The 27,866-nt window shown below is 38.2% G+C and overlaps 2 protein-coding genes across 3 annotated transcripts; both read left to right on the forward strand.

Moving 5' to 3' along the window:
- Positions 1-212: 212 nt before the first annotated feature.
- On the forward strand, positions 213-2,127 carry LOC131013415 (probable 2' cyclic ADP-D-ribose synthase BdTIR). Its single transcript, XM_057941489.1, has 2 exons — positions 213-948; positions 1,979-2,127. Exons 1-2 carry the CDS (start codon positions 470-472, stop codon positions 2,079-2,081), a joined length of 582 nt encoding a protein of 193 aa, XP_057797472.1. The 5' UTR covers positions 213-469; the 3' UTR covers positions 2,082-2,127.
- A 17,731-nt stretch (positions 2,128-19,858) lies between these two features.
- On the forward strand, positions 19,859-26,654 carry LOC131013392 (DNA-directed RNA polymerase II subunit RPB2). Of its 2 annotated transcripts, none has more exons than XM_057941458.1 (19): positions 19,859-20,337; positions 21,135-21,356; positions 21,439-21,729; positions 21,809-22,006; positions 22,132-22,196; positions 22,274-22,360; positions 22,449-22,569; positions 22,658-22,702; positions 22,792-22,929; positions 23,027-23,099; positions 23,212-23,288; positions 23,387-23,494; positions 23,618-23,734; positions 23,994-24,149; positions 24,249-24,353; positions 24,436-24,561; positions 24,633-24,710; positions 24,801-26,003; positions 26,100-26,654. In XM_057941458.1, exons 1-19 carry the CDS (start codon positions 20,035-20,037, stop codon positions 26,217-26,219), a joined length of 3,633 nt encoding a protein of 1,210 aa, XP_057797441.1. In that variant the 5' UTR covers positions 19,859-20,034; the 3' UTR covers positions 26,220-26,654. The 2 variants fall into 2 exon arrangements, with proteins under 2 accessions (XP_057797441.1, XP_057797442.1); XM_057941459.1 differs by lacking the exon at positions 19,859-20,337 and adding an exon at positions 20,378-20,609.
- The last annotated feature ends 1,212 nt before the right edge of the window (positions 26,655-27,866 follow it).

Here is a 27,866-nt window from a genome sequence, read left to right on the forward strand (position 1 = left end):
AATAACTTAAATAGGTTTCTTTGGGAAAAAAAAAAACTTAAATAGGTGAACATGTAATAATTATGATTAATTAATTATGAGTCTCAATACTATGCATCCAGCTTGGTGTTAATTTTGTACAATAAAAAATTGCATAAGCGTGTTTGAAGGATTAAACATTGCAAAAAATTAGTGTGTATGTATTATATTTAAATTTATGTATGTGAGGAGAAGAGAGTCGAATCGTTCAAATGAAATCTTGGCCCATTTTTTCTCCAATATTCCCCAGTATTTTCAAGAGTCCAAACCACGGTTTTCAAGAGTCAAACTCGTCAAATAAACCTATATATAAACACACCCTACGTCGCTTAATTATCTAGTAGTACAACACTAAATTAAACTTTGCCAAAAAAGAAAAGAAAAGAATTTCAATAAACAAAGTACCAAATACTACACATATCCAACAATAATAATAACCCCTATTTTTGGCATGCAACGTTCATACTCCGCCAGATTCAAAGCCATCTCCGGCCAACTCAGGCGCGGCCGCGGGAGCCAGGAGGCGCCCTGCGATGTGTTCATCAACCACCGTGGGGTGGACACAAAGCGGAATGTGGCAGGGCTCCTCTACTACCACCTCCTCGGCCTCCGCCTCCGGCCATTCTTGGACAGCAAGAGCATGAAGCCCGGCGAAAAGCTCTCCGAGAAGATCCCTGCAGCCATACAGGGATGCAAGGTCGGGGTGGCCGTGTTCTCTCCGATGTATTGCGACTCATATTTTTGCCTGCACGAGTTGAGTTTGATGGTGGAGAGGGAGAAAAGGGTCGTCCCAATTTTTTGTGACGTGAAACCCTCGGAGCTCCGGGTCAAGGACGACGGGTCTTGCCCTGGCTCGGAGCTCCACAGGTTCCGCTCGGCTTTGGAAGATGCCAAGTGTACGGTTGGACTAACGTTCGATACTATTAGAGGGTATGCTTCTATGCACATATATATATATGTATATATATATTTCTTTAATCAACACAAGAGTAATTCAACTCGGAATCAACTTTTTTTTTAATTCATTCGGGCCTGCCTTTAACTTAGGACTTTGATTCAATTAAATGAGTCTTTGATTAATTTATCGGACCAAATTAATACTATTTCAATATAATTTGCTTTATTAAGGTTTAGGTTTGTTGCAAGCAGCAAATTGTTGAGTCTAGTAGGAATTATCGAATGATATTTTGACAGCTTATCTCACTCCATCACTAATTAGATAGAAACCCTTATTTTATTTTATTTTTAAAATTTCAATAGATATGAGATTTTTTTTTTTTAATTCTGGTTTGAAACTACTGTTATATATGTATTTTTGGTTTTCTTTTTGTTTGATTCAACCGGATATCAGGATATATGCACCCTTTATACAAAATTTTCCTGAACTAATTATATTGCATATTTGCATGCACTAGTGGTGTGTGTTTGTATTAAGTTTTAATTAATTCTCGTGATTGTACAGACAAGTTTCAAGTTTGTTTCCATTTCCTTGAACATTATAAAAAACCAGACAAGGTCTTATTGGTAAAATAAATTTGAAATGTTGCTGAATATTCAATATGATTATAATTGTTTCCATTTCCTTGAAAAAAGCCAATTCAATTTGAAATTTGAAATTTTGCTGTATATTCGAAGATATATATATATATATACACTCACACACATGACACATTGATTGAAATTCAAGGTCAACGTATTATTATTTGTAGCCTAGAAGCTGAATTATGACATATAAATATATCACAAAACTTGCGTTAAATATCCTTTTAAGGGTCAAAATTTGTCCGGCTATGCTCATATTAATTAATATCTAAATTTATATAAGATGACATAGTTATAAGATCTTATTGATGTTTTTGTGGTGATTAATGATTATAGATCCGAATATTGATCTAGAATTATGAGTAGTTTGATATATGTGAATGTAGCTTTATCTAAGATTAATCATGTATGTGCATAGGGATTGGTCGGAATTTCTCGAAAGCGCAGGGGATACGGTGATCAAGAATTTGATAGAAGTTGACGAGGAGAGCATTAACGATATAACACAAAAACTTGTGTAACATCGTCTTACTAGTCTATGAGACAGGTTAAGATTCAGAAAATTCAAACTTCATCCGTTCACGAAAAAATATATACTAATAATTACCTTATTAGATATCCATATATTATAGTAGTATTTCTTTTTTAGGAATGAATCTCTCCTTATATTTCAATCTTATTTATCAAAAAATTAAAACTCACACTCAATTCAACCCACACCACTCATTTTTACATGATGATACTCTTTATATCCACTAAACACACATATACGAACTATTTTATTAAAAATTATACTAAACCCAATGTTGTATACTCCTTGTGAAAGGACATAGTAATATTTAATGGTATATTTGTAATTTTGCTAATATTTTAAATTACAAATATATCATTAGTTATGGATGTAAATCTGAATCTTGACCTATTCCACGTTGAAACAGTCTTACACAATACCTTTAGAATTGGACATTAACCTTTTTACCGCTTGACCAACACACGCACACTCTCTTTCTCCGTTTTCTTTCATCTCTTTAATTAGTCTGTGGGTGCATGAAGGGCAGGAATTTGAGAGGGTGAGGAATGCCATTTGGAAACAGATCGGATTAGAGGATTAGCCAATTCTAAGCTACTGTGATTAAATTTCATGACAACAATACCCTCTGATTTTTGGAGTGCTGTATTTTTTTGCTAGCTTTGAGCTTATAGGATTGTACGTACTACTGATTGATCATTGTTATGGATGTATGACATGTAGAAAATTGGTTATTGAGTTTACCAATATTTGACTAATTTTTTAGTACCGAAAATATTTAATTTAATAGAATTAAATGGCACATGATTGATCTACATTTCGAGTAGATGATCGTAGTATATTTATTTACTCAAAACCGATCTTCGGTGAGTGAAAAATAATTAATTAAGATTGGGTACTTGAAACATGGAGTTGTGGGAAAGTGATAAGCATTAAAGAGATATTAATGCTTATCTCACATTGATTTGTGGATAATAATTATTACAGTATATAAGTTATTACATCAGTACATATAATAAAACTATGTGCACAAGTGATGGGTTGCAAAGCCCACACGTACGCGCCGCTGCCGCCGCCCGCCGGCCTCGGCTCTCGGCACCCTGGCCTCGACCGTGGACTTGGACTTGGATTTGGCAATTGGTCTTTAGGCCTAACCTTAGCTCCCAACGAACTTATTATTTTGGACCACCGATTTCTCAACCCAATAGAACGAGGCCCATTTCGTTTGGGCCCATACGTGCACACGGTGCCTGGTGTTACACTAGTAACTCCCCAACAACATTTGAATCTCTCTTAATGGGAGTTAAGGTTGCACGCTCCCCCATGGGTGGATTGTGCCTATAAATAGGATAGCCTGGAATCTTGTATTCTAGCATTCCAAGCACTCTCTGCATTCATATAGTCCAGAGCTCTGTCATCGCCTCATTTCAGTTCGTCGAAGCTCGTTGGTCTGCAGTGCTGCTACCCACGCGACGAAGCCGTTTCATCTTTGGAGACGACGCGTCCAAACCGTGAGCACTACCTGGACGTATCTCGTCTTGCAGATAGAGGATTCTCTCTCACTCAGCCTATTGTTTTTCCTAGTTTCTCTTTTTGTAATTTCAATACAGTTTATTTTCCTGTATTCTGATCTTCTACATTTTCTATTACATTTGTAATCGCCCGCAAGATTTATTTCCTACATGACATATGGATCTTACGTTTTGGTTTTGGGTTAATGGAGAAATTTTGTGTGCCATTCTTCCACAGTAGCTTTTCATTAATTATGTTTATTATATATATATATATATATATATATATATATATATATGTAGGGTTAGCTTCTATGGAGACACAATATTAGATGGAGAAGACGCAATCTGGTTCGTTAGATCAAAGGCTGAGATTAGAAGTTAATATAATTAAAATTGGTAAGATTCATATATCCCTAAAATTACTCACTTTCCATTCTCTCTCCCTCATCTCTCTCTCTCTTGTCCCCTCTCTCCTCTCTCTCTCTCTCCTCTCTCTCTGTAAATTCTGTCGCCTCATTCCTCTTCTCTGGCGAATGTTCAAGGTACGGAGAAGGGGCGGTGGCCGGAGTTCAGAAGTTCAATACCATAAATTCAAAAGTTCACAGAATTATATGTATAAGTTCAATAAAATTATCTGTAAAATCTGCCGCCCCCTTCCTCTTCTCCGGAGAATGTTCAATGTACGGAGAAGGGGGCGGCGACCGGAGTTCAGAATACCAGAAAATAAAAAGTTCACAGAAATATACTCCCTCCGTCCCGCCCAAGATGCTACATATTTCTTTTTGGGCCGTCCCAACGAAGATGCTACATGTCTATATTGGCAAAAAATAAGGAATTTTAAACATTTAATGAACACTAATTAAGTATTTTTTTATTACATTCTCTCTCCTACGTTATCACTTGATTATCTTCGCGTTTCTACTTAGCATTGTCTCTCTCCTACTTTATCACTTTCTTACCTTCTCCACTTCTCTCTCCTATTTTATCACTTTATTATTACACACTTAAAACATTAATCTACAACTCCTTAAATCCCGTGCCGAAAGGTAAATGTAGCGTCTTGGCCGGGACGGAGGGAGTATGTACAAGTTCAATAAAATTATATGTATAAGTTCACAGAATTATATGTACAAGTTCAAAAGTTCTCCTGAACTTGGGCGGCGGTGGCTCTGAACTTGAGGGCGGTCGAAGGCGGCGGCGGTGGTGCAGACAAATTAGGGGCGGCGGCGGTTGAAGGCGGCGATGGTGGTGTGGAGAACATAGAGAGGACGGAGGAAGGCGGCGGTTCGAAGATTCCGATGGCTGAACTTGGGCGACGGTGGCTCTGAACTTGGGGGCTGAACTTGGGTGGCAGTGTCTGAACTTGAGGGCAGCCGAAGGCGGCGGTGGTGGTGTGGAAAACAGAGAGATGACGGAGGGAGGCGGGGGTCGAAGGCGGCGGTGGTGGTGTGGAGAACAGAGAGATGATGGAGGGAGGCGGCGGTCGACGATTCTGGTGGCTGAACTTGGGCAGCGGTGGCTCTGAACTTGAGGGCTGAACTTGGGCGGCGGTGGCTGAACTTGAGGGCGATCGAAAGCGGCAGCGGTGGTGCGGACGAATCGGGCGGTGTGTGAGAGATGGTGAGTTTGCTAGAGAATGGAAAATGGAGACGTACAAGCGTCTGAGAGAGAGAGAGAGAGAGAGAGAGAGAGAGAGAGAGGACAAAGGAGACGGATGAGGGAGACGGATGAGGGAGAAAAAATGGGAAGTGAGTAATTTTAGGGATCTTACCAATTTAATTATGGGAATTAATTATATTAATTTTTAATCTCAGCCATTGATCAAGATTGATCTAACGAACCAGATTGCGTCTCCATTCTCCATCTAACTTTGTGTTTTCATAGAGCTTCTCCATATATATATATATATATATATAGGGTGGGGTTAATGTAGAAACCCCCCTTAAGATGAAAACTAGGAACCTAATCTAAACCATTGATTTTAAAAAAATAGATGGCTGAGATTAAACTACAGATGCACAATTTAATTACTAATTTAAATGTAATTGAAATTCAAAGGTTAAAAATGTAATACAATAATTAAATCACTCTCACGATCTCTCATTCCCAATTCATTTTCACATTTGAACTTTTATCTAGGGTTTAAACTTGAGGAGTCGCCTATGCACCTAAAATCCACCGACTTGGGAGAATTGGACGCCGATCGAAGTTTCCCACGGCAAAATTGAGTTTGGTGAAAAAGCCGACTAGGGAGAATTGGACGCCGATCGAATTTTCCGGTGTTAGAATCTAACTGTGCAAGATGAAGGCGGTTGAAGGAAAATTGGGCGCCGATTTGTGCACGTCGGCGGCGGAGGCGATTGACGTAGAACTGTGCAAGACGAAGGCATTTCCGACGACGGGGAGATACTTAGGCGTCGGTCTGTTGAAGGCGGCGATGGAGGCGGAGCGATTTACTTAAGGGGTTGTTCCCCGGTGATTCTAACAAGGCGGCGACGGAGGCAGAGCGATTTACTTAAGTGGTCTGTTGAAGGCGGCGGCAGAGGCAAAGCGATTTGTACAAGGCGGCGACGGCGGAGATATTTACTGAAGTCGATTTTAATTTCGACGATTCAAAACAGGTAATTACTTAACCATTTCGATTTTAACTTGCATAGATGTTGGTTTTGGTTGCACAGATGCATTATTATTCGGTGTTGTCCTTAGGTGGAATTGATTTAGTTATTGATTTTGATTTTAACTTGCATAGATTTTGGTTTTGGTTGCACAGATGAATGATGCATCTATAATTTTGGAAATTCGATGAATAATCAGTGTTGTTCTTGGGTGGAATTGATTTAGTTATTGATTTTGATTTTAACTTGCATAGATGTTGGTTTTGGTTGCACATATTCATGATGCATCTTTAATTTGGAAATTCGATGAATTATTCGGTGTTGTCCTTGTGTGGAATTGAACTAGGTTTAAGGTTTTGGACTGTTATACAAACCCGTTGGGTAGGAAAAGCAAGCTCGTTAATAATGGGAGCATTGCCAACGACAAGCTTGGATCTTCATTGATAGTTAAATTGTGTAAAAATGTTAAGGACTTGGATGAATTATTTTCATTGGTTCTTCACATATGCATAGATGCATAGATGCATACATGCTCAAAATGTTGAGAATTTGTATCGCAAATCTTGAAATGTTGGGAATATGAAGTGTTTCGTATGCCAAGTGTTTGATGAAAGTCCTGTGATTATATATTATATATAAGATTGTAATTTTATCTGTCCAAACTTATTCCTATATAAAATATAAATTTTCGCCCTTTTTAAAGATCTTAAACTCTACCTCTAAGTGGATAAGGTTTTGATGGAACTAGTAATCCTTATGCTGCACGGACACCATTTACTTCAATAATTAAAAATAAAATTAGTATATTAAGTGATACAAAGTTTGGAATATTGCATAGATGCACACTTGCACAAATTTGATTTATTGGTTACTATTTGTACAGATTCAATGTCTTATTGCATTGTTCCACATTTAAATGCATAGTTATGATTCCCTAATTTTTTTAGCATACAAAGTTGATAATGTTTTTGTTGTTGCACAGTTAAATATGCCTCATGTGAAGAAAGCATCTGCTAAAATCCAAAAAGGCATTTGATTAGGCTTCGTACAAGAGTGTTCAACTATAATAGGATGGACAAGTAACTACGTCAAGAATGATGTAATGAGGGGTGCATCTAAATATAATCAAAATTTCTTATCCGTACCAGATGAGAAGATGGAAAAGATATTTTGGATGACTTTTGGTTTGAATAGTACACTGTGTGTGAACAAATTTTGTTTTCTAATATGATTACGTATGACGAGTTATTCTTAAACTATTTTGTTATCATTTACATCAATTTTTGCATTATTTTATAAAGGACATCTGATCTTACGTCTTTTTTTTCTAATATGTGATACATTGTTGGTTTCAATTGCGTAAAATACATATTTCTTCAGTGCACAATAAAATGTTATAGTTGCACAGCAGAACATGTTGGTGTGCATATGAATTATAATTATTGTTGCATAGATGCGCAGTAAATATACTTATTTCTTATTTGTTGTGTCAATGAATATACAATAGTAGAATATGTGCATTATTTTTTTAGCCAGTACACCATTTAAATATAAAAATTTACAAAAGGTATTTTAGTACGAATAATGATCAAATTCTATTATCTAATATGTGCATTATCATCATATATCTGTGCTATATACATTAATTCATGTGCATTATCATATGTGCAATTTAATATCATCTGTGCATTATCATCTTTTTCAACAAAAATAAACAATCCTCTTTCATTAAAAAGAATAATCTTTTTCAATTATGACTCTTTTATTAAAAAAAGCAAAGATTAAAAACAAAACAATGAAACACACGACTAACTAGACTAACTAAACATTTAGGATTAATTAAGTAAATAGTAAAAGACAAATATAACCTTTGACTAAGTAAAAACTAAAAAAAACGGCTATCTACAACTATTGGAACCATTTTAGGCGCATATTTTTCTAAATTAATTCCAACCACTAGATCTTCAATTTTAAAGGCTAAGATGTGGTTCCTAGTTTTCATTTTAAAAGAGGTTTTTATTAGAACCTCTTCCTATATATATATATATATATATATATATATATATATATATAGAGAGAGAGAGAGAGAGAGAGAGAGAGAGAAATGATATGCTACATACCTTATGTGAGCTCCTTATATGAGCACCACTCATGTTTAGCTCTAGTTAGCGTTATCTTTTTTGTTTTAGGCATTTATTTTTATTCTAATACTTCATATATTGTTATTGAGATCATTAATTTTATAAATTAAATAAAAATCAAAGCCTAATTTTTTATTTTATTAATTATTTGAAGTTAAAGGGAATATGAACAAATCGAACATTGATTTTTATATAATTTATAAAATTAATGATCTCAATAACAATATATGAAGTATTAGAATAAAAATAAATACCTAAAACAAAAAGGATAACGCTAACGAGAGCTAAACATGAGTGGTGCTCACATAAGGTGCTCATATAAGGTATGTAGCATAACATTTCTCTCTCTCTCTCTCTCTCTCTCTCTCTATATATATATATATATAGGGGAGGGCTACAGTGAAAACACTTCTTAAAATATAAATATAAACGTTTTTTAATGTACGAATTTTATTCAACATGGTTACGAATTCATCCAACATGGTTACGAATTGTGAAAAATAAATTTTTGCTACCTTTGGGATTCGAACCCAGGACCACGAATTCATCCAACAAGGTTACGAATCAACCGTAGATCTTGATGATCTAAGGGCTGAAAATTGTTTATATTTTATATTTTAAGAAGTGTTTTTATTTTAGCCCTCCTATATATATATATATATATATATATATATATATATATATATATATATATATATATATATATGTTGGAAACTTATTGAAATATCATAATCCTTGTTTTGATGATACCAAAATCCATAGACCTTAATTGTAATAGACTATAATTGTTCGAACTTAAGTGTTAGAGGTCTTTCCTAGTATAGTTTGTTGTTCTGAAGACTAAAGACTGAAGGACGAAGGACTGAAGACTGAAGGACGAAGAACTGAAGACTGAAGTTACCAACTGAAGTATCAGTTGAAGAATCAGTCTGGAACTGATTACTTAATGCGTGCCACGTGGATTCAGCGGACTGATACTAAAGTCAAGTATCAGTTAAACATTCTTCATCGGACTGAACCTCCAACGTTCAAAGGAAGCCACGTACTCCAAAAGTACAGCCGCACTAAATGCAGAGATCTCAGGATCCTCCTTTCTCTGCAGAGGTTATTCCTATTTGGTGGCTACTTTATCAGAGACGTCGCATCTCCTGCTCTTCAACATAGTCATTCTCACCAAACAAGGAACCTCGAAGATTGAAGCCTCAGCCCAAATTCGAAAAGCTCTCCAACGGAAGAAATCTTGAAGATGTTCTCCGCCGATGGATCTATTCAAGACCTCTCCTATAAATAGCGCTCGAGGATCACTTCAATCTTCACCGATTCAACAACTTAAGCTGAAACTCTGCCAAAATTGTTTCTCAGCCAAAAACTTAAATCTCTCCAAAGCTTGAATCGAAGAAGAGAATACCAAAGCCAAAAATCAGTCACTGCTGATTACATACATTCTCTTAGACCTTAGGCTAACCTCTGTTTACCCAAAGCCTAGGTCAAAACTAACTCCAAAGAACTTGTTCTTTGAAGTATAGTTGGCAAGATCTCCATTCGAAAGATAGAATCGAGTGTTTGAGTTGAAAAGGAGTTCAGGAAGGTACTCTGACTCTGTGAGATCCTAGTGCAAGTTCGTGCTAGGAGTGGGAAATCCAACGCGAGTGAAGTGTTGGTACTGAAGATTGGATCTTCAGTTGATTCGGTTGTGTGCACCCGGCTAAGCACACGGATAGGTTTACAGTGCACCAGTAAAAGCACTTGCGGAGTAAAGTTGTTGGTCTGATCAACCGACCGTGGATGTAGGAAGTGTTTTTCGAACCACGTAAAAATCTCTGTGTTATTTACAGCTTTCAGTTTTACATTCTTACTTGTGCTTTTTCAATTGATAAACTGAATACTGGTTAAATGCAAAGAGAAACCTAAGACTAACAACGTGCTCAACAAAGGCTATTTCGAAACAAAGTTATTTCCACTGCGTATGTTATCAGTATGACTGATCTATCCTCTGATAGTTAGGAAGACTTGTAACATCTCTGTTTTAGCAAACTCGACTGAAGCCTTAACGTGCATCAATTAAGTTCCAGTGACTTAACTGATAACTCACTACTGAAGAGTATTTCAGTATCAGTCGTCAACCCTGTTTGGTCAAAATTCTTTTCTATTAACAGGCATCTAAGTTTGCGTGTAAAGTTTCGTTCTGATCTCTATCTTGAGATCCCACTATTTTTAAGTAAAAATAGCCTATAGGTGTATTCCTCCCCCCATACACCTATTCGAGACCCTCCGGACCTAACAATATATATATATATATATATATATAGGGTTGGGCTATGGTGAAAACACCCCTTAGTGTTTAAAATAGGAATGAATATTAACCATAGATTTAATTAATCCTGCGGTCCAGATTTGATTTCGACCTACGGCTCGGTTCAAATTAATATATGTTCTGAATCATACACAATTTTGAGGATATGGGTAATTTGGTAAAAAAAAAAACGGCAGATTATCTCCACCAAACTAGCTCCGAAAATAGTGCCCCATTTATTTGGAAATTCGTATACGGTATGATTTGACTGCAATTTCAATTGTTTAGATTAGGTTAGACGAATCTTTAATAATAATGTCATTGCTAATATATTTTGTGGATAAATAATAAATAATTATTGTTTATGGTATGAATTAGAAGGTGTAGGGTTTTATTTCTCATAAATCATCTTAATCCCTTCTCGGCGGCAGATTCAGGTGAAAGGGAGGCCAAAAAATTTAAGGTTTTATGCCGTCAGAGGGCGATTCCGACGACTATAAGAAAAACACACGAAGCTTTTGGTGGGTGAAAAAAAAGGGATATAAGGTTCTTCAATGGCGATTACGAAAGCAAATAGAGCAGGTATGTAGACGATAATGCTGTGATTTCATTTATGTATTTTGTTTTGTTGTTTTGGTTTTGGTGTCTTTGTTGAACAAAATGGCGAATTGGTGCGATTTGGTCTTGTGGTCTTCGTTTGGTTTACTGTTTTGGAAAAAAAGTCATATGAATCAATAGTGATAGGTTTCGAAAAACAGGATTTTTTTGTTTAAACATCATAAATTTAAGTAGTCTTCATTGGTTTTGTTTATTTCGAAAGGAGAATGTTCTTCGAACTGTCGTTATCAGATATTTGAATTTTGTGTGGTCTTGTGTCTGATTTGGTGGATCTAATGTTGTGTATATTTTTTTTAAGGTCATAGATTCATGACCCATGTGGTCTCCCCAGTTATACATTTTTTAAAGTTTTGTCGTGCCGCTGGAATATACCTTTTGTTGGCAAACCCTAATCTATGTTCATTTTTATTTATTTTTTGTTCTGTCGTGCTGATGGACATTTACCATTGGTTCAGTACATTAGATAATTGGATCAATGATAATCTTGTATTGATTAATTTGGATTGTTGTCACCCATATTCCTATATTTGAATGAACTTTAACTTGTGAAGCATGAACCATATGTATCGTTCATATGAAACTATATGTATTACTGAATATAGAAACCTTAACTCAACCTTACGAAGTGTCATTTGAATCGCAGCGTACCTGGCCCAGAAGAAGGGTAAAGGTATAATAATTGGAGAGAGCAATGACGATGCAGACGAAAATATGTTGTGTTGCCACGTGAATCGTCAGGCTGATCAGGCTGGGAACCGGCACGTGCAACCTCCGCGTGGGCCAAAGACCAATATTGCAGGAATTGAGTGAAAAGATGGCAAAGAAAACAGGGTTTATGAAAACCCTAAGACAGTGGTAAAGAGGTTGCGTAGTGGTCGTTTGTAATCTATTTTGATATGGTTGTATTAAATACTGCTTGAATAAGGTGTTGGGTGCGTGCGTCGCGAATGAAACTGACAACCGATGTGTCTAGAAGCCTCGAGTCAAAAATGTATGTAACGTGTTTTGGCTAGTATGTGATGCATGATGTGTAGTATGTGGACGTGTTCAATTTATTTTGGACAGTGATGTGCGGGTGGAGTTTGTGCTATCTAATTTAATATTGGTTGTTATGGTTCTATTAAATTGGTGCAAACCGTTATGATTTGTGATTCATGCTGTTGGAATCTTTAGTGCATACAACATATATAGAGAAATATATTAATGAAATGCATTCTGTAAAATAATCAGTGTGAATTCATAGTCTGTAGACAAGTAATAATTTGGTGAACTACAAACAACTGGTTGTGAAACGAGCAGAGGACTATCCATCATTGCTCACAAGGACCACTCCTTGTGTATTGATGAAAGCAATGAACCAGATGAATGCTCTCCAGCAGCAAGCTGTAGCGAAGTTAGGATTTGATCATTTACTTGATCTCCCAATTCAAGATCTACCACGGAAGATGAACTATTGGTTGATGGATAGTTATAATGCCCGAAGGTCTGAGATTGTTCTGCCTTGATGGATAGTTATAATGCACGAATGAGAAGGATCAGTTATATTGTGATGAATTTCATCCGCTGCAAAAGAAAGAGATTGCAAATTAGAAAAATAGGTTATTTATATGCATTGCCAGTTTCACAATCTGTCATGAATTACAGGAAAACAACTGATATGATCGAATGAATCTGAGCCCAGTTGTTTGAGCCCTTAATTTCATGAAAATCTAATTCACAAAAACTGATATGATCGAATGAATCTGAGCCCTTGATTCATATTAATCTAATGGTCATAATATGGTCTTTATTCTCTATCTAAGCAAGTGGTTGCTGTTGAAGCTCACCCTATATATATATATATATATATATATATAATATTACTTATGAACTTATTTGATAATTACTAACCAGACTCTGCTGCAGGATACGAGTGGACTGAGACCCTCCAACGTGCTTGTTGATCCCTGTACCGGGTCCATCGGGCTCAGACATCTGCTTCGCACGTGCTCGCTGGAAAATGGCCCGAACATCCTACCGTTCCCAGTATGCCTGGAGTCCCATCCGGAACTCGTCAGACATGCCCAGGGGTCTATCCATCGTCTCCCCTGCCTCGATCTTCGCCCTATGCTTCCTCTTGTAGTCGCTCATCATGTCACTGTACCTTTTGCTGGCTTTCTGCTCCCGCATTTACCTCGCCTCAAGCTCAGCATCAGGCGACCAAACAAACTCTTTCTGTTGAAAGAAATAGTTAATTTAATATATAACATTTTAACAATATATAATGATAAATTTATATGTACTATAAATTCAATTATACCTTTAATTCCTCAAGTTACGCGTCGTTCAACCCCTGCGGAGTCAACCTCCAAGTGTACCCGTTTGGGTTATCAATCTTCCTAAATGCTTTCGTGCAGGCCCGGATAGGCCCGATGGCTCCTTCAACTCACTGTGTAAAAGTAATTTAAGGAATTATTTGTTATACAAGAAATAATGATTTAAATTAAAATACTTACCCATTAGGCATCATCTCAAAGACAATCCTCCCTCCGTCCCTAGTCGAGTTGGCCCTGATCTCAGCTAGGGATGGGCCTCTGGCCTTCTAGCCCGTGAACTAGAAGAGGCCTGGGGAGTCTCAGGAGTCATAGAAATGTGCAGCCCGAACCTTGAAGATGTGTCATCAGTCTACTGCTCATCCTGTGCAGACCGAGCACGAGAAGAAAACCTAAGTAAACCTTTACAAGTAAACATGTTACCTGTTTCAAATTGATTCAGATAAGCATAGACATAAATAAAATATCATAAATTACTTGAATCAAATGAATTTTTGGCAGCATAACCCCACTATCCTAACTACCAAGTGTTCGACTTAACCAGTTATATGAATTTATAAATACATTAATAAATAAATAAGAAACATAACACATAAAATAACAAACAAACAAATACATTGCCAAATATTTCAAATTGTACATTTATAATTATTCTTATCACCAATCTGTTTCCTAACCATCACTACCGTCATCAAAACTACTGTCGTCATCAGATGACGTGTTTATGTCTTGATTAGTGACTGGTCCATCCTCATCTTCAATGTCAACGATTCCACTGAGGGGATGAACAAGAAATGGCGGGTCAATGTCTACAGTTGTGTGGGTAGACATAATAGTAACAGCCTCTTCTTGAAACGATTGATCTAATGTTGAGTTAGATGCGACAATAGTGACTTCAACCTTTGATCTTGCGTTGACTTTGCATGCTGACTACCAGTTTTTCTTTGATTGGTTCGTACTGGGATAGGGGCAGTAAAACACTTGAACGATCTGACTCGCTAAAACAAAGGGATCGTACTTCTTATATCTCCTTGTGTGGTTTACTGAAACCAACTTGAAGTCTGTATCAATAGTAGTTCCCTGATCAGACAAGTCAAACCATTCACATTTGAACAAGATTGTCTTCTTAATTGGATACCCCTGATACTCCAGCACGGACATCTCTTACAGACGCCCATAAAAGTCTAGCACATCTCTGCCATAGATCGAGCCTTTAATGCAAATGCCACTGTTCACAGTCGCACTTTCTCTATCATGATCAGTGGTGTGAAATCAATAGTCATTCACAAAATACCCGGAGTACGTTTCAATCTCATTTAAGGGCCCAGTTGCAAGCGACTTAATATATAGGTTCAAATCGTCGTTACAAGGACGACTCACCTGTTACACACAAAAATTTAAATTTGCAAGCCAATTTTAGTTAAGTAAATGTATATTTAACATAAATATGTCTCATCTTACATAATGACGAAGCCACTCAGGAAAATGGTTATCAAACGCAACCTCGGTGATTGAAGGATTTGCATATCGCATTTCCTCCTCGAAGATACTTGGATACAAAGAAAAAGTTCTTAGGAAGTTACTACCTATGTACGATGAATATTTATAAACATAAATTAAACGAGAATAATCACTTGACATATGTGTCTGCAATCTCCGCATAATTGCTCAAAATATACATATGCGCAACAATGTATTCTTTTGGCTCCATGTATCTCTTTGTCATTCGGCCAATCGAACGTCCAACTTGTTTGAATATTAAGAGTTCATTAGGATCATCATTCTCATCAACACGCTCATCAATATTGCGATGCACATTTCTCCACTTTGTAGTCACATGATCCTCAAAGTAATACTAAGAGAAGGTTGTCATTTCTTCTAGTGTATATGCATTGCTGATGGATCCATCAACCTTGACTTTGGTTTTGATATTGTTTTTCAATGTCCTCAAATATCGTTCAAAATGATACATTCGATACTGAACTGAACCGACAAGTCGTGCTTCATCTGCCAAATGATCTGGTAGGTGTTCCATTGAGTCAAAGAAACTCAGTGGGAAGATACGCTCAAGTTTGCATAGAGTAACAACTATCTTCTCACTAAGCATTCTCATATCATGTATTGAGATACTGCATAATGTTAATTCCCTAAAGAAGGAACTTAATTGTCTGCCAAACGTTCTTAGGAAGAAGTTCTTTGAAGGCAACATGTAGCAGTATTTGCATGAACACGTGACAGTCGTGACTTTTCATATTGTGCATCTTTCGGGCATTCAAATCAACGCATCTGCTAATATTTGACACGTACCCATCGTAAAACTTAAGACTCTTGATCCATTGAAGTAAAATATTCTTCTCATCCCTTTCAAGCGTGTAACATGCTTTTGGATACTGTCGGGCTCCATTCAGTTTCTTCAATTCAGGCCGTCGACAGAAGATGTTCAATTCTTCTCTCGACTTTTCTGTATCCTTCGTCTTCCCCTTCACATTGAGGACAGTGTTGAACACGTTATCAAACACATTTTTTCAATGTGCATGATATCCAGATTATGTCGAATCAAAATATCCTTCCAATAGGGAAGATCCCAAAATATGTTTTTCTTTTTCCACCCAATGTGTTGATCTTTTGCGAGTTGAGCGTTTCTGCCATGAAAGTCTTTTGTAACCTTCAGGAAGCCCAACCCATCGATTAGATTCAATATTTCTATTCATGTGATCTCTGTTCTGGTGGATTCACATTGCAGGTCTTATTTTTAAAAATTGAAGTCTTATTTTTTTCTAAACACATGGTTACGAGGCAAGAACTTTCGATGATTGTCAAACCACGATTGTTTTCCACTTTTCGGTAGAGTGAATGCTTCTGTTTCCTCCATACAATGTGGACATGCCAATCTTCCAGCTTTACCCCACCCTGACAACATAGTGTACGCTGAAAAATCACTGATAGTCCATATAAGAGCTGCCCGCAACTGAAAATTTTGCTTCAAATATATGTCGTAAGTGTTCACACCTACTTCCCACAAATATTTCAACTCTTGTATCAGTAGCTGCAAGAATACGTCCAACTTCCTCTTTGGGTTAGATGGCCCAAGCACGAGGACTGTGAGGAACATGAATTGTTCTTCCATGCATAACCACGGAGGCAAGTTATACTGTGTGACAATAACCGGCCAAGAAGAATACTGACGTCCTGATTGTGCAAAGGGGGTAAAACCATCTGTAGAGAGGTTCAATCTCACATTTCTGGTCTCCTTAGTGAATCCAGGATAGACTGAATTCAAGTGTTTCCATGCTAGAGAGTCTGCCGGGTGACGCATGATCCCATCGTCTGTTGAAGTCGCATGCCAATGCATATTTTCGGCTGTGGCTAGAGATGCAAACAACCTCTGCAGTCGGGGTGTCAAAGGAAAGTAGTGCATCTGTTTGGTGGTCACACGTTTCTTTCGGTGGCTTCCAGATGCACGCAAGTTCTCCTTATATCGTGACTTGCCACAGAAGTTACAGTATTGCAACTCACTATCGTCCCCCCAATACAACATGCATTTATTAACACAACAATTGATCTTCTCAATTGACAAACCCAAACCGCGCAGATTTCTCTTCGTACTATAGAAGTCATCGGGACAGTTGTTATCCTTCGGTAAAGCCTTTTGAAACATCGAAGACAACTGATTGTAGCATCTCTCAGACATGTGGTTTTCAACCTTTATGCTCATTAATTGTGTCATAAAGGATAATTGCGAGTAAGTCTCACAGGAAGGGCATAATGGATTGTCGGCTGCGTTCAACATGTCATAAATCTGTTGAGCGTCAGGATTGGGCAGCTCCTCGAGATTTGGAAGATCTTGGTAATTACTAGGTCCAGCATGATCATACACCATCCTTTGGTAGTTACTGCATGACCCATCATCCTCGTCCACTCCATAATGTTCTGTAGGCATATACACTGGTGCTTCCCCTTGATAAACCCAGGTTGTGTAATTGTGGACAAATCCACGCCTAATAACTTGTTATCTGACTGTAGGTACAGATAAAAATGCTTCATTTTTACACTTCCTACACATACACCTAATGTTGCCTACTCTATCTGTGTACGCCGTTTGATTTATCGCATAATCAAGGAAACTCTCAAGTCCCATTTCAAATACAGAACGATCATTGTATCTCGCGTACATCCACATACGATTATCGCTCATTCTTGTAACTTCTAATTAAAAAAAAGAAAAATATATCATAAATTACTTGAATCAAACGAAATTTCTACAGCATAATCCCACTATCCTAACTACCAAGTGATAGACTCTACCAGCAGTTATAGTGACCATAGTGCTCCTAATTTACTAAGCTTATACTAGGTCTACCCGGCCTCCCATTGTCGAAACAATACAATAATCTTAAGCAATAAAAAATAAAGTAATTTAAAAACAATCATTTGTTGGGAGAATATCCTTAATCAATTTATATCCCAAAGGGAAAAGATCCTTAAGAAATTGATTAAATCTATCCCACAATATATAATATATAATAATATATAATTTCATCCTAGAGACATACTAGCATACTTAAAATTCACTTAAGCGTACTTAATTTAACAAAATTATCTCACAAATTCATACTTAATCATACTTTATAAACTAACAAATTAATTAAAATTAATCATGCTTCATAATTAATCAAACTATAAACTAATTAAAATTAATTAACATTAATTTTAATCTAACAAAATAATAGTAAACAAATTTAAAATTAATATAACTAATTAAAATTAATCATACTATAAATTAATTAAAATTAATCTAATTAACATTAATTTTGATCTAAAAAAATAATAATAAATAAATAAATGAAATAGCGAGAACGAGAGCATACGGTAGTGGTCGGCGGCAGAACAGTAGCGGTGGCGCTGCAGGAGCAAGCTGAAATTAGAGAGAGAGAGACACACAAAAGGAAGGCTAGGGGCTTACCTTGACGGAGGCGGACGGCGGCGACAGCGGCGGAGGCAGAGGGGGGGCTGGAGAGAGAGGGTTGTGTGTGTGGGTTGTTGCTACTACTGCTGACCTAGGAAATGGGTTTTCAAAATTAGCGGCGGCCCACGCCGCCGCTAATCACCTACCCGAGTCCATTTACCGACGGCTGAGAGTCCCGCAGCTAATCACTGGCGGCCGTCTTGTTCACCGACGGCATTGTCGCCGGTGATTAGCGGCGAGAAATGCCGCCGGTGTTTCCACTTAATTTTTAAAAAATGCGGGTCGCCTCCCCTGCCGTCGGTGGGCCGGCGGTGGCTCCGCCGTTGGTAAATCCCGCCGGTATTTTCGCGTTTTTTTGTAGTGTTATATTCATTATTCAAGAAACAACTCTATACAATGTAAACACACACAAAGCATACTGAAAACCCCAAGAAACCCTCCGCGGATGTAGATCTTTATATATACAATAGCAAAATAAATCATAGTACATGTTATAATCACTCCATTCTAATTTTTCTTAATTCTTATTCATTCTTATTTTTTTAAAAAAATTTCTAATCAATTTTCATATCTAAAAATAATTAAATATCTAAAAATCATTAAATAATATGAAAAGAATTAATTTGTTTAACACATCTCTATCCACCAGATAATTTTGAGCTCAATATGGAGTAATAATTAATTTGGTTAATACATCTCTATTTCACCAACGTCAAATTCTTTGCTTCCATGCGTATTAAAACAATCCTATTAAATATTATCAATATTTATTTATTCTTATTTTTTTCTAAATCTCTAATTAATCTCCACCTCTAATTAAACTTCATCTATTAAAAAATTTATATAAATATTTATATTTACATTGATATTATAAATATTATCAAATAGGAGTATTTACTATTACAATGAGAAACTATTTACAAGAAGAGAATAAACACTACCTAATTTTTTCAATGAGAAACTCTGAGCTTTCAATTTTTTTCCATAAAATGTCCCGTTATACAAAATTTGATGACAAAAAGATGAATTATCTCGCTAAAAGAAATATTTTGGGACCGTCATTGTTGGAAAATCATATTAGGAACTATTATTGTTGGAAAATGCTGAAAGTTTGTGATTTTTTTTATCATCTTTCCGTCATCGAATTTTGTATAGCGGGATGTTTTATGAAAAAACTAAAAATTCAAATTTTTTTAAAAGAAAATAAAAGTTTGAGACATTTATGAAAAAATGCTACATAATAAAACACTATTAACCTTTTTTTTCCCCCTCATATATGTGAATGTGAAGAACGTTACACCCCTATGGAAAAAAAACAGTTCACCGCCCTATGAGTTTCGACCTATAAAAGGGCCGCCTCTCACAAATCTCGTTTATTTGCTTCCGCTCCAGTTCTCCCCCAAATCGGAGGGGTTTTCAGCTTGACTTCAATTGGACTTCAAAATCCGAAAATTCGAAGATTAATCGGTGAAAAACACTCGGAAAAATGTATATGGATGATGAGTACGAGCAGGGCGACAACGGCGAGGAGCAAGGGTACAACATTGGCGAGGAGTACGAAGACGGCGAGGGCGACGGCGACGGCGATGGTGAGGAGGATATCACGCAGGAGGACGCCTGGGCGGTGATCAGCGCTTACTTTGAGGAGAAGGGTCTGGTGCGGCAGCAGCTCGACTCCTTCGACGAGTTCATCCAGAACACGATGCAGGAGATTGTCGACGAGTCGGCCGACATCGAGATCCGCCCCGAATCGCAGCACAACCCCGGCCATCAACCGGACTTCGCTGAGGTTGTTTAGTTTGCGGTTGTTCGTTGCTTTTGAGCTTTGAGAAAATGGTTGTTTTAGTGAATGGGAGTGGTTCCGTGGTTAGGGTTTATCTGGGTTTTGTTTAGTGGTTTATGGTAATGCGGTTTGCAAAATGTAACTGCTGAGGTGAAGCTAGATGGAAGCAAGAGGTCTAAGGCAGAATTTCTAAGTTATTTGTGTTGGTTGTTTGATTGCGAGAACTCTATGGCGATTCGGGTGCCTTTAGCTGAAACTGCTAGACCTGAATTAAGAAGGTAACAGAAGGACAATGAGGCCCTAGTGATGGCACCATTTGTGTTGGATTTTGGTTGTTTGAGTTGTTATGAGTATTGAACTCCTGATTGATTCTAGACTTTCTCGTACATGCTTAAGTTCACATGTCATCTAGAGACACCATTAGCCCAGGAACCAAAGAACCAGAGGAGCTATAACCTTGACGTTCTGAATCTGGTGTTGATGGTTGGATGAGTCCTGCTGTCTGCAAACATAAGTTGTTGCTGGAATTAGACAAGCGGAGTCGGTACTGTGGGTTTCTTTTACTGGATACGAATTTATGTCGACTTTAGAGATAAGTTGGGGGAATTGATAAAGCAATGATCCGTGGACTTACTAGCTGTCATTTTGTAGAATAAATTGATGGAGAGTAGTAGCTTTCTTGATAGTTTGGTAGAAACTTGGTTAATTTTTTTAGTTTAGAGCATCATTTTGCATTTCGCTTACAACTATAGGAACTTTCCAAAATTAGGATCTAATGTACCTTGTCTTATTCGCTTGTGCAGACTATATACAAGATCAGTTTCGGTCAGATATACCTCAGTAAACCAATGATGACAGAATCTGATGGAGAAACAGCTACTTTGTTTCCCAAGGCTGCAAGGCTAAGGAATTTGACATATTCAGCTCCATTGTATGTTGATGTTACCAAGAAAGTCATAAAGAAAGGTCATGATGGCGAGGAAGTTACCGAGACTCAGGATTTCACAAAAGTCTTTATTGGAAAGGTACATATAGTGGTGATCAGAGAGGCTTCCTGATATTGTGAAAGTGCCTTTGTAACACCACGTTTTTTGTTTCTCTGAATAGGTTCCTATAATGCTGAGGTCAAGTTATTGCACACTATATCAGAATTCTGAGAAAGATTTGACAGAGCTTGGAGAGTGCCCATATGACCAAGGTGGTTATTTCATCATCAACGGTAGTGAAAAGGTGTTGATTGCTCAGGAGAAGATGAGCACTAATCATGTCTATGTATTTAAAAAGAGGCAACCAAACAAGTATGCCTATGTGGCTGAAGTTAGGTCCATGGCGGAGACACAAAACAGGCCACCTAGTACCATGTTCGTCCGGATGCTTTCTCGAACTAGTGCCAAAGGGGTAATAGCATGTGAAATGAACCATTAGTTTTCATATTATTAACGCAGTTTTAATGAGTATAATGTTTTTATACTTGCAGGGTTCATCGGGCCAATATATACGTGCTACCCTCCCATACATACGCACTGAGATTCCTATTATTATTGTGTTTCGAGCACTAGGATTTGTTGCTGACAAAGATATATTAGAACATATCTGCTACAATTTTCAGGATACTCAAATGATGGAACTGCTTCGGCCTTCCTTGGAAGAAGCATTTGTTATCCAGAATCAACAGGTGCTTGTGTGCATTGTTGCATCGGCTTCTGTTTTCTGCATCTAGTCTGTGCTTTTCCTATTATAATCCTCAACTGTTTCCTTTCGTTAGGATTGTAATGACCTAACCTTTTTACGAAAATGCAGGTTGCTCTTGACTACATTGGGAAAAGAGGTGCCACTGTTGGTGTCACCAAAGAGAAAAGAATCAAGTTTGTGTTGCTGAAGTTGTTACACTTGACATTATTGTTTCATTTTCATCTAAATTATATATCCGATTCTTATGCAGGTATGCCAAAGAGATTCTTCAAAAGGAAATGCTTCCTCATGTTGGTGTTGGGGAGTACTGTGAAACAAAAAAAGCTTATTACTTTGGGTAAGACATTCTTCTTTTGTAACTCTCTATCTACATGTATGTGGTTGGTTGCTGCTCCTGAACCAGTACCAAATTTTGTTCTCTCCAGGTATATCATCCATCGACTTCTTTTATGTGCACTAGGCCGAAGAGCAGAGGATGATAGAGACCACTATGGCAATAAAAGACTGGATCTTGCTGGTCCTTTGTTGGGTGGCCTCTTCCGAATGGTTTCTTTTTTATATGCATTTTGTTGCAGTCATTTAACCTTAGAAATGAGGTGTTGATGTGAAGTTTGATCTTCTCTCTACGGTGCAGCTATTCAGAAAGTTGACCAGGGATGTGAGGTCTTACGTTCAGAAGGTTTATTTACCTCTTTCCTTTGTTACTTGGAGAGCATGCAAATGTTTGTATGTTTCAATATATATTTACATGTTTTTGTACAATGACAGTGTGTAGACAATGGCAAGGATGTGAATTTACAATTTGCAATAAAAGCCAAAACCATTACCAGTGGTTTGAAATACTCACTTGCTACTGGTAACTGGGGCCAAGCAAATGCAGCTGGCACAAGAGCTGGAGTATCTCAGGTTGAATTGCGTACTTGTCATCTGTTCAAACATTCAGTTTGCTGTAGTCCAAATCCAGTGCTAAGGTGGATGAGTTGTTTTGATTGAAATGTTGCAGGTGTTGAATCGCTTGACTTATGCCTCTACCTTGTCACATTTGCGAAGGCTCAACTCTCCTATAGGCCGTGAAGGTAGCTGCTGGCCTATTTTGGTTCATTTTTAAATGCTTTGGTGGTGATTTCCCTTTTTTTTTTTAATAATTTACTTTTACCTTTTATATAACTCTTTTGTTTATCTTTGTAGGGAAACTGGCTAAACCAAGGCAGTTGCATAATTCACAGTGGGGAATGATGTGTCCTGCAGAAACACCTGAAGGACAGGTAAGGGTGGATTGTGTATAGGTGTCGATTGGACAATTTAGTTTTTTTTGATGTTTCCTTCTGTAATGAATCTACCTTTTCTTTGGCCTTGTTTGCAGGCATGTGGGTTGGTGAAGAACCTTGCTTTGATGGTGTATATTACGGTTGGCTCAGCAGCATATCCAATTTTAGAATTTTTAGAGGAATGGGGAACTGAGAACTTTGAGGTGCTGCACGAAATGTACCTTTGTGAAGCTGAATTTTGGGATGTCTTTCATGCTGATATATCTCTAATCACAATATATATATATATATATATATATATATATATATAAATATTTTAATTTCAGGAAATATCTCCTGCTGTAATTCCCCAAGCCACTAAGATCTTTGTAAATGGTTGTTGGGTTGGTATTCATCGCAACCCTGATATGTTGGTGTCTACACTAAGACGCTTGAGGAGACGTGTAAGTATTCCTTTCCTACTTCTGTTTTTCGTCAAGTTTTTTCTGTTCCTAGGATCCTGGACTTGTAAAGCTGGATGAAGAATCCGGCTTCCAGATCTTTGATAGTGGTGTATTTTGTAACATAATGTCATTGTCATACCTAAGTAGTTCACTGGAATTGTTCTTGCTTCTGCTTATGAACGATTTGTGCCTTGTAATGTATAGTTTTATTTGCAATATCCCAGGCTAACAAAGGTTCACGTTGTTATTCTGCTTACAGGTTGATGTCAATACAGAAGTTGGGGTGGTCCGAGATATTCGTCTGAAAGAACTCAGGATATACACTGATTATGGTCGCTGCAGTCGTCCATTATTTATTGTGGAAAAGCAAAGACTTCTTATAAAAAAGAAGGATATCTTGGCCTTGCAACAGAGAGTATGTTGGACAGTCTTTTTAACAGCCATGTTTATCTGAAATTTTTCGATTTGGTTTACATTGATGGGCTGTTGCTTATGTCATGAGCTTTGGTCTCAGGAATCTCCTGATGATGGTGGTTGGCATGACCTAGTTTCAAAGGGCTTCATAGAATACATAGATACAGAAGAAGAGGAAACAACTATGATTTCTATGACAATACACGTGAGCAATTATCAAGCAAGCCAGTTTCCGTACAAAAAGATTGTCATTCATGAGACACTGAAATGCTTGTTTCTTTTCTTAGGATCTGGTTCAAGCAAGGGAAAGACCTCAGGAGGCTTATTCAGATACTTACACGCACTGTGAAATTCATCCTTCCTTGATACTAGGTGTTTGTGCTTCAATTATTCCATTCCCGGATCACAACCAGGTAAATATTATGGCAATCTTATCATATCTGTAGTTGTTCTTCAGTTTGCTGATCTGTTTTCCCTTTCCCAGTCTCCACGTAACACGTATCAGTCAGCTATGGGTAAACAAGCTATGGGCATTTATGTCACCAATTACCAATTTCGAATGGTACGGTCTGATTCTCCACCAAATTTATCTGTCTGGGCTGGTAAGTTGACGATTTCTTGTATTTACTGTTTCTGCTTCTTTTTGTCTCAGGACACTTTGGCTTATGTGCTGTACTATCCTCAAAAACCACTTGTTACAACTCGGGCTATGGAGCACTTGCATTTTAGGCAGCTACCTGCTGGCATTAATGCCATAGTTGCCATTGCATGCTACTCCGGATACAATCAAGAAGATTCAGTTATCATGAATCAGTCATCAGTTGACCGTGGTTTCTTCCGGTCTTTATTTTTCCGTTCATACAGAGATGAAGAGAAGAAAATGGGGACATTAGTCAAAGAGGATTTTGGACGCCCAGATAGAACTAACACCATGGGCATGCGCCATGGCTCCTATGATAAGTTGGATGATGATGGGCTTGCGCCCCCAGGAACTAGAGTTTCAGGCGAGGATGTGATTATTGGGAAAACGTCTCCCATAGCTCCTGATGATGCCCAAGGGCAAGCTGCTCGTTACACAAAACGTGATCATAGTACAAGCTTACGGCACAGTGAAACTGGAATGGTGGATCAGGTCCTGCTGACTACAAATGCTGATGGGTTGAGATTTGTCAAAGTGAGGGTGAGATCAGTTAGAATTCCTCAAATTGGAGACAAATTCAGTAGCAGACATGGGCAGAAGGGAACAGTGGGTATGACTTATACACAAGAAGACATGCCATGGACGTTGGAAGGCATCACTCCCGACATCATCGTCAACCCTCATGCTATTCCATCTCGTATGACTATCGGTCAGCTTATTGAGTGTATCATGGGCAAAGTTGCTGCACATATGGGGAAGGAAGGAGATGCTACTCCTTTCACTGATGTAACTGTGGACAATATCAGCAAAGCCCTTCACAAATGTGGCTATCAGATGCGTGGTTATGAGACCATGTACAATGGCCATACTGGCAGGCGTCTTTCGTCTATGATATTCCTTGGTCCCACTTACTACCAGAGGCTGAAGCATATGGTTGATGACAAGATTCACTCTCGTGGTAGAGGCCCTGTGCAAATTCTCACAAGGCAACCTGCTGAGGGACGGTCCCGCGATGGTGGTCTTCGTTTTGGTGAAATGGAACGAGACTGTATGATTGCACATGGGGCCGCTCATTTTCTCAAGGAGAGGTTGTTTGATCAAAGTGATGCATACAGGATACATGTTTGCGAGCGATGTGGATTAATAGCTATTGCTAACCTCAAGAAAAATTCATTTGAGTGCAGAGGGTGCAAAAACAAAACCGACATCGTTCAGGTAAAAAATTTACTTTGATCCATCTGGCAGCCTGTTCGTTCTTTCTGACATTTTATGGTGATTATAAACGTCGCTTGCCCTCTTTTTCTGTTGCAGGTTCATATTCCATATGCTTGCAAGCTACTTTTCCAAGAGCTCATGGCTATGGCTATAGCTCCTAGAATGCTAACCAAGGACATTAAACAAAACAAAGACCTAAAGAAGAAAGGAGCTTAATGTCGTTGGGTAGGTGCAATGAGAATCACAAATCCAATGCAACAAAGGGATAAACAGTTATATTATCATCAGACTATGGAACATGAGGTTAACTGCTGCGCTAGTGAAGGCCTCTGATTGACTGAGAATCGAGGTGTTTGTTGAACGGCCAATTAACCGAGGTAGATGGGAAGGGGCGTTGAAGTGTATGAGATGGGAGTTTTGTCTTTGAAGTAAACAAGAGTTGCTTTGAATGGGTAAAATTAATGTGTGCGAAGGCATTGCATTGGAGTGATGCTTGATGCATTTGTGAGGAGTGGGTGTAACAATTGTGTTTTACTATTTGATAGCTGGAATAGTAGTAGTAGGAATCTTGTATTTTTATACGTACATGGCCTGAGATGATGAATCCAGTTTTGTGGGATTAGACTAGTGAATAGTATTGTTGTTTCGGCATCTGGTATTTTTTCTTTTTGATTTCAAGTATCAATAATTTACTCTTCTAAACACTTTGGTACACGATAATGATCATTCTTTCGAGTTCTTAATAGAAAAAATGGAGGCTATGCTGTTAATCTAGTGTTCCAAGAGGAGGGAAAAAATAATAAATCTTGATTGAGATTTGATGAATCCAAATTAGATTTAGGGGTGTATTCGTTTAAGACTTTTAAAAGTCTATGAAAATCTAGAGGTATTCGTTCAAGACTTTTAAAATTCTACTCCCTCCGTCCCACTAAAAGTGGCCACATTTTCATTTTGGTTTGTCCCACTAAAAGTGGCCACTTTCCTAAAATGGAAATATTTAGTATTTAATTAAGTTTAATTAATCAATTTAATTAAACTTAAACCCTCATTAACTTAACAAACACACACACAAAACACACACATTCATCTTCTCTCTCTACTCGCCCCCCCCCCCCCCCACAGCCCCTCCCCTCGCCCTTCTCTCTTCTTCTCCGGCGAGAAGCGGACGACACCAACGCCGGCGTCGGTCGCCGCCCCCGACCTCCCTCTCCCTGGCCTCTGCTCTCCCCCCTCGCCCCACCCCTGAACTCCCTGTCCCTCGTCGCTACTCTCTCCCTCTCGCCCCACCCCTGAACTCCCTGTCCCTCGCCTCTACTCCCTCCCTCTCGCCACCCCCATGGCCGCCGCCGCCTAGATCTGAGGTGGCGTGGTCGACGGCGGCGAGGCGTAGATCGAAAATAGGAAGAGAGAATGGAGGATCTAGGGCGCGCCATCTTCCTCCTCAGAACACACACACCGCCGCTCGTTTCCCCAGGCGCCGCCCTTCTCTCACAAACCCTAGATCTACCGCATCAGCTTCGATTTCCGGCGACCATAGCAGCAGCTTCAATTTGGAATTTGAAGAGACGAGTTCTATATTGCGATTTGGTCTGATTTTGGTTTCCGTCTAATTTGCGATTTGGTCTGATTTTGATTTTTGATTTTTAATTTTTGGCTATGCGATTTGATAGAGGGGCGTAGGGCGATCGTTGCCGTCGCCGTCGCCGGCGTCGCCGGCGTCGCCGGCGGCCAGAAAATGGTTCAGACGAAGTGAGAAGAAGAAAGAGGACCATACTTAATTAACTCTTTAATTTTGGTGGACCACTTAATTAAAACATAACAATCTTCTTCTTAATCTCCGTGCCGAAAAGAACGTGGCCGCTT

This window comes from Salvia miltiorrhiza, chromosome 2, assembly GCF_028751815.1.
Source record: "Salvia miltiorrhiza cultivar Shanhuang (shh) chromosome 2, IMPLAD_Smil_shh, whole genome shotgun sequence".
Classification (NCBI taxonomy): domain Eukaryota; kingdom Viridiplantae; phylum Streptophyta; class Magnoliopsida; order Lamiales; family Lamiaceae; genus Salvia; species Salvia miltiorrhiza.